This window comes from Parasteatoda tepidariorum, chromosome 8 (genome assembly GCF_982258835.1).
Source record: "Parasteatoda tepidariorum strain Cologne lab strain chromosome 8, Ptep-v5.0, whole genome shotgun sequence".
In the NCBI taxonomy this organism is placed as follows: Eukaryota; Metazoa; Arthropoda; class Arachnida; order Araneae; family Theridiidae; genus Parasteatoda; species Parasteatoda tepidariorum.
Window position 1 is genome coordinate 78,556,706 of NC_141762.1, and position 12,722 is coordinate 78,569,427.

The 12,722-nt window shown below is 29.6% G+C and overlaps 1 protein-coding gene across 1 annotated transcript; it reads right to left on the minus strand.

Moving 5' to 3' along the window:
* Positions 1-7,461: 7,461 nt before the first annotated feature.
* Positions 7,462-11,955, minus strand: LOC107451304 (uncharacterized). Its single transcript, XM_016067360.4, has 2 exons — positions 11,808-11,955; positions 7,462-8,356 (listed from the first exon to the last, which is right to left on the minus strand). The coding sequence occupies exon 2, from the start codon at positions 8,280-8,282 to the stop codon at positions 7,575-7,577; it is 708 nt and encodes a 235-aa protein (XP_015922846.3). The 5' UTR covers positions 8,283-8,356; positions 11,808-11,955; the 3' UTR covers positions 7,462-7,574.
* Between the last annotated feature and the right edge of the window lie 767 nt (positions 11,956-12,722).

Consider the following 12,722-nt stretch of genomic DNA (forward strand, 5'->3'; position numbering starts at 1 on the left):
TGGCTCTAGTATGATTTATTATGTGAAAATATCGCGTAAAAGTTAAATTATTTATAGACCATATGGATTTTGATCCAATGTAAGAAATCGAGCTTCAGAACTTATATTTGTAATAACATTTTCAGTACATATTTATCTATGGACATAATAACTATAACCCGTATGTAAAGCTTAAAAGGAAAAAATAATTTTTCCTTTAAAAAGTTATCTGAAATGCAAATGACTTTTATCATGTGAAAACACACCGATCTTACTCAAATTTTAAACTGTTAAAATGGTGCGAATATTGCCTTCAAATGAGCGGAATGTTATCCTTGGTGCTGAAATGCAGTTTGGATTTCTGTGGTTTTTTCTGAACTTAACCGGAATAACATTTGTAAAGGAATTGCAGAGGGGTGGAATATGTTACTATTTCAGAGATGCAGGGAAAAAGTTCTTCGCGCTGTTTTTACACACAAATCTATTATTCTTTATCTATAGAATGAGTAAGAGAAAAAAATTTGACTATGCATTAATGATAGATTCCATACTTAATACCATTCCTGTAATTTTGTGGTGGATTATGTTTAGAATTAAATTTTCCATTGGGGAATTTCTGTGGCTATTAAAATCTTTAAAGATAGACATTATACCAAAGAATAAAATAATGATGTACATAATAAACACTTTTTTAATTGTATGTTTCATTTATATTCCGATAACAGTTACCATTCGAGCAAGTAAAAATGCATTACTTGAGTTTATGTATTGTTTGAAGGAATTGATGCAGACAATACACCAGTCCGTCTTTTACTCTTTAATCTGCTTAACTTACACAGCTATTTGCTATGAGTTCTTACAATTGTTTAGCCACTTGAAGAATAAGGTAGAGGCTCTTGATGAAGATTTTTCGTTTAATACCTTTGAAGAAATACTGTTGAAAGCTCTAAGAGTGAACAAATGTTTGCTCCTTTTTCAAAAGCTGTTTTATGTGCCAGTGTTTTTCCTTGTATTTATGAATTTCTGTATCATTTCGTACATGACTCTAGATGCTCTATCTGGAATTTTGACTACAACCTTAGGGCTGCTTGGCATCCTTATTGAATTTCTTCAGCCCACATTGTGCATGTTACTGATGACAGAGACAGCTGCTACCATTCCTATTCAGTTAAGATCTCTGAAAAATGCCATTCTCGATATCACAGCAAATAAATTAGATTCTAATTCTCCGCATCGCTGCAAAGACCTTGTCGAAAATTATTTGAATAGAGAAATCATTGAGCTTACAGCGTGTAATATGTTTTCGCTCCAAAGAGGCTTCGTAATAAAAATGATCGCAGCGGCATTCGCTCATTCTGTCATATACTCTCAATTGAACCCTCATGACGAGTGTGTGTCTGGTGCAGGAATAGAACACCGAAATGATTCTTCGAATGAATGATGGACGCTTTCTTAGTTTACAGTATATGCCCAATTTAGGACATCTAAGTGGATATTCGTTACGCCTCGGATAATTTAATTTGAATAAGCTCATAAAAGTTAGGAATTAAGAATTGCCAAACTCATGACTTTTAAAAATGCTTCTTTTTGCAGATAATAATTTCTGTTCTTATTATTAATTGCATGGACTACCAAAAGATTATTCCTGAACATGTTTTGCAAACAACAATTATTTTCAAAAAGTCGATATTTGTTTGACAGATCTGAACACTCAATAAAGCTGAAAAGGTCCCGCTGTTAATTTTCGTAAGCAAAATAATAAGAAAGATCTTTAGTCTAATCGATGAGATTTTTTTATAATATTGGAATTTTTAGGAGAAATGGTGAACCTCACATTGTCGAAGTTGTAAAAGCATCCCGTATTAGATGGGTATGTAGTTCATTTAAATGTGACGATGCATATGCAGCAAAAAAGATTTTAAGATTTCTTTTCCAATAGATTTCCTTTTCTAGAAATGAAGAAAAATGGCGTGTAAAATCATTTATTAGATAAGGTGGAGTGGATTCACTGTGGACGTCGACGTAATAATGCAAATGTCTAAATGCGATATCTCAACTGGGCGGTTAGGGATAGTATTCCGGCGTAAGAAGTAAAGTCAAAAATTTAAGTTAAAGTCTATTCTGCACTTGCGCGGAGGTCGCAAAACATTAAAACATTAACGTCAGCATCCTGTACAAACTAATACATAGGTGTACGGTGCTATGAGAGGGATGAAAGGAGTCATAGTGCTGGATAGAGTCAGACTGAAAAAATCTGCAGCTTTTACACGTAACAGGCTGTAGCGCCTAAGAATAAGCCCAAAATCGTTTTCTTTAACTTAATGCTGAATTTGCTCAGACAGTTATGTGCTTGGTTCTTTTTTGAAAAGTAGAAATTGATTGATTGCTTATATCGGATAATGGATATCTTTACTAGCTAATAACCCCTACAAAAAATGATCAATAGAAATCAATAAAAACATTATGAGCATCTTTACTTAGCCTATACTGTGTGTCCCAAAACTCACTCAAAATTTGAATTTCGAACCCTTGGTACAAATAAATGTTACCAACGAAAAGAATAAGAAAGTGGGAAGATTCAAGAATATGAAAAGTGCTAGACGAAAGAACAACGCGATTTCATCGTCGAGCAATATTTGGAGCTATATTCATTCAATCTTTTGTGGTTATCGTTATCAGACGTTAAAAAGTCAAAATCTATCTCAATATTCATTTGACACCTTTAATTTGTAATTAAATTGGGTTTTAGTTTACCAACCAGTTTTATTTAACTTTTTTAAACCTAGAAAGATTTTACAATTAAAAACTTTTCTTTTATAAGAGTTGTGACTCATATGATCTAAGTCTTAAATGTATGTACTCAAATTCATATTTTATATACGTTTTGGACATCTATCCGTTGTTAGTATTCAATTTCTGATCTTCTAATAAGGAGCATGTGTTGGCAACTGCTTTTTCGAATTGTCACCCACTTAAACATTATAACCGGTGACTAATGGTAGAAATTTAATATTGTCAAAAATATATCGTGATATTTTTGCAATTAATCTAATTTCTAAATTGGTGTCAATATTTTTGTTATCCAAATAAAATTTAGAAACACTAACAATGATATCGCATTCAATAATTATCGCTTGGTTTAATATTCACGATATTGTCATATTCGATACACCTCTGTATTATCGGCTACCTGTGACCTGTGTAATTCAGAACCTGGCAATGTTCTACTTGTTGTCAAACTTGGCTTCATTAATAACCGATAAGTAGTAATTTTTAATCATCTTTAAGATATTTTAAGATAAGGAATAATAATGTTTAGTTTGAGAATTTAAAATTCGTTATCAAAAAGATGTGAACAATTAATTATTATTATTAATAATAATAATAATAGTTGAAATTAAATTGTTTTAGTATTTGAATTTTATAAATTTAAAAGCCTTGAAATTGAAATGCCGTTTGAACGAATAAGAATAAACAGAATTGTCCCGCCGTACAATTGCAAAGTAAGTTAAGTATGCAGTAAATTAAGTTAAGTTAGAAGCCTTCAAATCGAAGTGCCGTTTGAACGAATAAGAATACACGTCCCCAATGCAATTGCAATGTTAAGTATGTAGTATATTCAGTTAAATTTTAAACGGACAATAGTTTAACGTTAAACTTTACTATAAGTTATTAAACTCTTAACTTACGTGTTAAATTTTTTTGAATGTTACGAATTCAATTTGAAAATATAAAACCTTTTATTGATTAGTTCAAGTGTCAAGCCTTTTTAAGTTGGTTCCTACAAAAAATTATTCACCCTGTGTCATATATTTTCTTTCTGATTAACAATGAACATTTTACCAGCCTTTGTGATTTAAATAATTATTTTAATGGAAAACATTAGTTGATTATTAATTTCATATGAAAAGTTTCAAACAATCTTTACAAATACATAAAAGACCTCTATACACTGATTTATAAAATGACATTGTCAGCTAATGACTACTTAAACCAGATTGTGCATTTTTTTCGAAATTCCTTATATAGAATAATAGCATTGCATTTTTATAAAATTATCAGGGTTCTAAAAATTCGGTTTAGCTTGCATCTGAGACAATGGATCTAATCAATATAAAAACACTTTAATAATGAAAATGAAACAAAAACTTCTCTTATTGCATCATTCTATTCATTTGACCTTATGAACATTTAAGGAGACAGACTCCCATTGATTTTATGGGAAAATTTTATGAGAATTAATTTACAAAAGAAAAATTAGCCAGGAGTTAAAATCAAGAAGAAATTTATTTTTGTATTCTTTGCACGATAAATATAAATTAGTTCGTTTTTAATATCTTTAAGAACTGGAAAATAGTGATTTTTGTAGTGATTTTGAACTACGGAGTTAAAAAATATTTTAAAATTTTTACATTTTAAACTTAGTAATTAAAATAATAATATTGCCATTAAGAAAATGTTAGCTTTATATAAGAGGTTAAAAATTAAAATTAGCCATATACAATTTCTTTACTTAATTATCAGTCCTAAATTTCATAAAATTCCGATAAAATTTAGAACAATCACACGTTGATCTAATGCTTATCTAACTAAACCTGGTACCATTTTCTCTAACTACTTGAATAACATTATTAACAGTATTGTTAAAGAAGGTTTTTCTTGGATTATCACTAATAAGCAACCGATTTTAGAATTTATTAAACATAATAAAATTAATTCTATTGCGAATTTTGATTTCCAGGATCTTTTTAAAAGCGTTCCCGTTTCTGAACTAAAAGATGTTCTTTTGAATTATTACTATGATTTTTAAAATATCCTTAATTGCGACTTTGATTATTGGGAAATTCTAATTAATTTTTGTCTTTTTAATAATTATCGTTACAATGGAAAAAATATTTTTCTTCAAATTGATGAAATACTACAAGGATCTAATTTTTTGTCGCTCTTAGCTAACTTATTTTTGCATTATTATGAAAAAAATTATACTCTTAATACTAAATTTGTTTTTAGACTTATTGATGATTTAATTATCTTTAATTTTCAAGATTATACTATTTTATTAAATAATATTTGCCCCGAGGAATTAATTTTACTCCGTAATCATGATGATAATATTAATTAAAATTTTTTGGATTTGGATATTACGAAAGAAGAAAATATCTGCTTTGTTGATTTATACGATAAAAGAAATTATTTTAATTTTAATATAAATAAACCAATTGCTTGGAATTCTAATGTTTCTAATAACATCTATTTAAATACCATTTTTAATCAAATGAATAAATTAAAAGAATATGTAGTAATGTTTATTTATCCAAAAAGCAAATAGACTAACTCTTTCAAAATTTGATAAAAAAATAATGGATACCCAACTAAGTAATTAAATTCTATGTAAAATCATTGAGTTAATTGTATATTATTGTAAATAAATTTACTAAGTAACTTCTTTGTTAATTTATATAATTTTTACCACGTGCAAATCCATTTCGGGCAAATCTATGGCTAAAATTATGTACAAAACAGGCAATTCACGATTCTTTCTCTTTTCTATTTTTTTCAAATAAAAGTTAATTTTCTAAAAATATTAATTGTCAACTTCTTTAAATTATCCAATATAACATTACCTCGCTCATATCTATTTTAGGATCCATCCTTGGTTACTAACAAATAAACGCACTTCAGTAATGAAGTAAGAACGCTCCATAAAACAGAACACCTCTATTTACGCTTTTACCTCAATTTTCGCTTCTGTTTTCATATTTTGTAATCTGGCAATCTTGTTACGAAGATATTTTAAATCATTTATGAGAAATGTCCTGTTCATGTATGTTCATTTGGATTCGCTATTCGCTTCATAGATTTCGTTTTATGTTAAATTCTGTTTTTTCCTTATATTTTACATTTCTGTTTTAACGTGATATTTTTACTTTATGTGTTCTATTTTATTTCTTGTAAATTCTTTTTTGAGTGCTCCTCACACTATTGTATTGATATATTTTGCTTTGGCTATATTGATACAATATTAGAAAGCACTCCTTTTTTCATAATCGTGTGAGCTGATGAAAAGATTATATACTTTATTTTCCGGATTTTTATAAATATTTTTTCCTTTATCGAACTTTTTTTCCTGATTTTTATTATTTTTATTATTATTTTTCTTTTTCCCTTTTTTCATTGTTTTGTAATTTTTCTATGTTTTTTCTACATTTTGAACCTGTGCAAGTAGAGAGCAGTACGGGTCTGCGTGGATCGCATAAATGGTTTGCGAACACTCCATTTCCTTCCACATACCTCTGGTTACAGCAAACAGACTTTAAAAAGTTGTTATCCTTTCTGATCATTCTTTGCTTTTGATAGAGTGTGATTCTAGTTATCAACGGTATTTTCGTTTTTCAGCTAGATTTCACTATTTTCGTAGTGTATGTCGGATTAAGTTTTGGAGTATCTTTACCAGCAGTTTGAAATTGGTTTATTGAAATATTTGTTTTAATTTGCTTTATGCGCTAAAATATTTTAATTCAAAATGTTTCTACGGAAATTAAATCTGGACGTATCATATGCCAAAACTGACATATTCAAATATACGAGGGTTGTAAATTAAATAGTGGCAACTTAACCTTTAAACTCACAGAAGGACGGGTATGCGCAAATTAGATATGGGAGCTGTGAGGTGGGGCTGTTGTCGATGTGTAGAGTGCAAAAAACAGTCGATTTGCTTAGAAGGGTAGTTGTTGTGTGGCGTTAAAGTGAGGAGTTTCGTTTCCATCGCTCTAAAGCATGTTTTCACAAGGTGATCAGCGGTCGTGGCTTACAATCGAGGTTACCCGTGGCAAAAATGCAACAGAATGCTATCGAGGATTAGTGGAAGCTTTGGAGCAAATGCTTTACCATATAGGACAGTAGCACGATGGATTCAAGCATCTCGTCTTTTTTCGTCATTAAGCCTTTTCACAGCATGCTTTAGAGCGATGGAAACGAAACGCCTCACTTTAACGCCACGCAACAACTACCCTTCTAAGCAAATCGACTGCTGCAAATCGACGGATCTACACATCGACAACAGCGCCACCTCACCTCTCCCTTACCCTATTTACGCATGCGCGCCCTTTTGTGAGTTTCAAGGTTAAGTTGCCACTATTTAATTTACAACCCTCGTAGATTGATCAGCAATTTTTAAGACATTGTTAAATAATATGATTCGTTTTTAAATTTCTAATAAAATATTGAGCATAACGTAATTAATTAAATTTTCAATTCTTGATTATCAGAGTAATAAAGAATTTGTAAATCTAAACTTCTTAAGTTCCTGATAAATAATTGTTTCTATTATTTCTTCTTTTTTAAGTCTAGGCTTGCGCCAATAAAGCTTCAATTAATACTGATTAGCCACTTATTGTTACTCGATTAAGGAAATATGACTAGTTTAACTTAAACAATCAACTAAAACTATTAAATGATAACCCTATATTGAAAAGGAGAAAATTAGAAAAAAAATGGTTTTATTTCTTTAAAGTAAGTGCTTAGAAATGAATAGTACTAATAAACAATGTAAAGATGAAATGCGTCATGGTAATAAAAGCTTGTGAGAATATTATTTAACTGTCATTTTCACCATTCGCCAATTTCAAAAGATCTTTCGTTATCCAGCCCAGTTTCTTTGAACTCTGAGATGTAGAATCTAGCGACTCGTGTCCTGATGCCAGCGATGGTGGTATGAACAACTTTTTGCTAAAGTCACTATGCCTTGGGTCTAAGTTGGATGGTCTTGAATTGGCGTCCAAAGCTAAGTGCGTTTGCTTGTCTGTTGTCACCAGTTTCTCAGGAGTCGACCAATGTTTCGTAAAAGCTTCGGACAGCTCGTCGTCCTCTTCATTCGGACTCTTGACCATGGTGTCAGCCTCAACGTAACCATCAAACTCCTGTTCTGCCCTCAAGTAGTTCACAGTCGGGCCACCAAAGGAAAGCGCATCTTTTTGTGAATCGCTATTTGATGGACAACACGGGACGGTTGATACAGCGTCGCTTTGGCAGTTTTTCGAGCATATAACACCTGATTCATCTCGGACAAAGTAAGCTATTTGTGTTGGGATGGCTGGATAGTGTGGCCTAGGTGTAGTGGATTTGGAACCTCGTCTTGCTTCTCCGCAGCATTTAAAGAAGTAAAAGCAGCAATGGTAATTTTGGTCTTGGTTGTTGGTGAAGCAGGTAGAGCAGAAATAAGACTTGCTGAAATCATAAGGATCTAAGGTGAAGCCGAGTGAGATTTGAACAACAGTGAGAATGAGGTGAACAGAAGTTCTCATTTTTTGGGCTTGGTTTGGTGTTGTAAATTTGGTTTCTATCCTTTTTCCTAGTAAATTCTAATTTCCAATCAGAACTGAAAAAAAAGACATTTTTAATTACTTAAAAATGCATTGAAAATTTTAAACTGATACAGAAGATTGTAATTTTAACTTGTCTTTCTTTTTGTTTAAATAAAAATGGTTTATTTGAAATTTTCAGACTAAAACAAGCTAGGACACTTAAAGATAAAATGAGGACAAAAGGATTTACTAAGGTCACTGAAGAGGCTTTTTTTCCCTAGGGAGTTTAAAGATAAAAAAACTCCGTGCTTTGAAATCTTTAGTTAGCTTAACTGAGTATGAGTAAATTTTGCGAAACAAAATGTCCTTTTGCCAATAATGTGACAGACGCGACAACTTCATATCAAGCAAAGATACATAAATAGGATCTGGAATAAATAGTGGTTAATCTGGAATAAATAGTGGTTAATCCAATTTGTAGATGAAAAAGTAAATTTCGATAATCGTAACATTTCAATAAATGAGAATCTAGTTATTCGGTATTTGCGATTGCTAATATAAAGGCATTTTATAAACATTTAAATGCGGATATGAGAGTTTTTAAGTAAATAAATTTAAAATTCTTAAGTTTGAAATTTGAAAACAATTGGCATTGAAAAATGTAAAATTTTTTTAGAGGAAATACGGATAAAATATTGTATGGATTTCAAAGTATCGTGTATGAAATTAAAAATTTACTTATCGTGCTTATTATATCACATCCCGACAAGAAAAGTGACACAATTCAAAATACAGCAATTTTGAGGATAAATAAAAAATACGTATAAAGTGCCCCATCAAGCTCAAAAAGTGTCACAATTCTAACACGTAATCTGAGGGCAGTTGTGTCAGTTTTGTGTCTAATTCAGAATAAATGTTATAGTATTCTTTAAGTTGATTTTTCTTAAATGCTGCATTTTAGAGTTACGACACTGTTCTCGCCTGGGTGCGCTAAGCAATCAAATTTTTCTTAAATTTTCTTTATTTTTTTCTTAGATTGCATAAATAACTGTGAATATGCTTCGATTTCTGTAATCACTTAAATTGAAATTATTTTTATCTCGATAAGATTTACGATATATACTGCTAAATGAGAATGAAAATTTATTATTTAGATTGGATATAATTATTCTGATTACTAGTTACAAACTTTCAATTTTTTATCTGGAATTAGTCTTACAAATAAGTTATGAATTGAATTATTCCATCAGCTGTAGAAGTTAATTGTTCTTTTTCAAAACTATTTAAATATTGATTAGGCTTTGCAAGGAAATGTTCAATGCCTGCAGTAATAAAAAATATGTATTTTAGAATAACTTTTAAAATTATTGCTTTCAACTGACTTCGAGATCAATTAAATTAGCCCCATAACTCTCTGTTTTTGACCCAACCGGCACCATTGAAACATCAGTCAAACGCACCGGATATATTTTATAATGTTAATTTTTAATATATTTTGGCACAAATATGCGTAGCTGATTGCTTTTTGTTTTTCATTGTATTTACTTTTCTTTACAAGAACAATGCAATTTTACAGCTGTCAAACAATGCAATTTTACAACATTTTTAAATTCAACGAAGCTTCTAAAAAGTTAGAAATTTAGATACACATATTTTTAAAAAGTCTTTATGAGCAAGTAAAGGACATTTTTTTTTTGTATTCTCTTTATATATTTGCATTTGTTAAACATTATATTTAAAAGGAAAAATCTGTCAAAATTTCTAAATTAAATGAGATGGTCTGTTTTTAACCATAGCTCCCGATAATAATAATAATAATAAAAAGTCTAAATTTAATCTGTTAAAGTAGAAGAAAAGCAATACAAAATTTTTTCTTTGTGATTATATTGTTCTATAGACATTTTTTAGTAACTTTTTTTTCTTTTTTTTGCATTTCGATGCAGACCATTGTATATCATCTTTATTCGTATCTTATATATATCTAAGTTAATCAACACAAATGAAATTTTCGAGTCAAACGCACGGAGAATATTTTTCCATTTTAATTTTTCATATTATTGCGTGCAAATATGCGGAGCTAATTATTTTATGATGACACTCCTTTAGAATATTAGGTTCTAAAGGCTTAGTTTTTGTGGTGCAAATTTATGAAATTAATTTCTAAAATGTGCTTTGTGCTGTCAAAGTTTTAATGTTGTACCTTTAGGAATAAATTAAAATCCGACGGCGCAAGGTAAGGTGAGTATGGCGGGCGGGTCAATATCTCCTACCCTCCGCACAATTCATAAATTTGTTTCAGGACTTAGCCTTCCTATAAGTCGGTATATCAAAAATACCTGATTTTTAACTTAAAAAAACACCTTTGGTTTTCACGAACTTCAATTACGCTTGGTTAACATCGCAAATGTTTTGGTAGCAAACTGTCTTGTTACTGTTCTTGTGAAATTAAAAAAGCATACATTGCTAATTATTGGGCTTTGGCTGCCAACTGCCCCATAATTTTCAATAGAAAAAAATTGTAAGCCTCCAACTTTAATACATTTTTGGTTCATCTTTGAGGTACACAATAATCTGATAAATGAAATACGAATTTCGAAATGCTTAAAAAAAAAAGCATTTTAGATCACAATTTTAAAAATAACATGAAGAACTATTATGCACATTGTTTTTTTCTGAAAAAAAATATTTTAAAAGAAAATGATTAGTTTTATTTTTAATTGTAAACATTGCTGAGCATTAAAGTATGAATATTTTATACACAGAATAAATAAAAAATTTAAAATTTTATAAAAATTGTTTAGAAGAATTGTAGTAATTATACGTATTTTTTGAAAAAAAAATTTGAACAGTAAAGTATGAATATTTCATATTCAAAATAAATTATGATTTGCTAAATCTATTGTGTAATATTTTCAGATTAATTCAACATTAAAAATATTTGTTTTTTAAACTCTTGAAATTTTTTAAAAGTCAACAAAAAAAAGAAATAATTTTTTTTATACTTATCAAATGATATCTACAAACAAATTCAAAATAATGCATGTCTTTTAAAAATACTTCAAAAATGTGCTCTGGTTCCCTCTATTAGCAGGGCACAGCAGCCTTAAATAACTATTGCGTTATAACATTAAAATATAACTGTCCATACCATACACATTATATTTAGTTGATTCTTTATCGTCTGAAATAGCATTGTTTATATTAATGTCTTTGTAGATTGAGTGCTAATTCCTTAATTTCTCTGGTTAGATCACTTGGACTCGTTTGATTTCTGAGAGAAGGAAAAAAAATAAAAATAAACATCTAGAAATCGAGTGCTTGTTTTTATTCGAGTTGGGGAGGGGATGCTGAATAAAGGAACATATCATGTCATTTTGGGTCGTTGACCTAAGATTAGGTGAAATTCTTCTCAATTCTAAACAACTTTCTGAAAGAAAACAAACTACACCTTTATGGAATCCTGTTTTTGTTCCTTCAGGTGTCGTTCATTAGTCTTGTAAAAAAAAAAATGTGGATTAAACTTACCCTGTCACGAGAATATGTCCCGGATGATAGTGCAAATGAATAGAAATGGAAAGTACCTCCTCAAATTAAAGCGTCGCGTCCTTGCTAGACTTTTTTTTTGTATACATATTCTTACCCTCTTCCCAAACCGGATTTCGACAGCTGCTTTGATTATTTGCTACCTATCTTGACCATTTAACAAAAAAATTCTTATTATTCTCTTCGTTACTTTTATGTTTAGAACTCAGAAAAAGTTCTCTTTTCTGTTTTTATTTATTTATTTTTTGACTGAATGCTGCAAAATTTTTATTAGTTAGCATTAAGGTTATTTTCCCTTAATATTGAACACTAAGAAAACTCAAAATATTTTAATACCTGTTAAATAGAAATAGAGAAAATTTTGGAAAATCTTGTTTCAGACAATATTAAAATGCGGAAAACTCTTACTTTTTCAATCAATGTTAAAATATAGGAAAGCATACTGTTTAATTCAATACTAAAATGTAGGAAAACTTACTGTTTCAATCAAAATTAAAATATAGAAAAATACTTATTGTTTCAATGTTAAAATAAAGGAAAACACTTACTGCTTTAATCAATGTTAAGAAAATAGAAAAATCGTTATTGTTTCATTCAATGTTAAATTATAGTAAAATTTACTTTTCATTCAATGTTAAAATATAGGAAAACTTTTATTGTGTCATTCAATGTTAAAATATGAGAAAACTCTTTTTGCTTTAATGACTGTTAAAATTTAGAAGAACCTCTTATTGTTTTATTCAATATTAAAATATAGGAAAACTCTCACTGTTTCATTCATTGTCAAAAACTAGGAAAGCTCTTGCTGTTTCATTCAATGTTAAATTATAGGAAAACTCTCACTGTTTCAGTAGCAGAATTTCGTGAAAATCGTTTAATATGATAATATACTTATTA

Bases quoted from the DNA above. Each gene is read 5' to 3' on its own strand.
- LOC107451304 (XM_016067360.4), bottom strand. From the start codon at position 8,282: ATGAGAACTTCTGTTCACCTCATTCTCACTGTTGTTCAAATCTCACTC.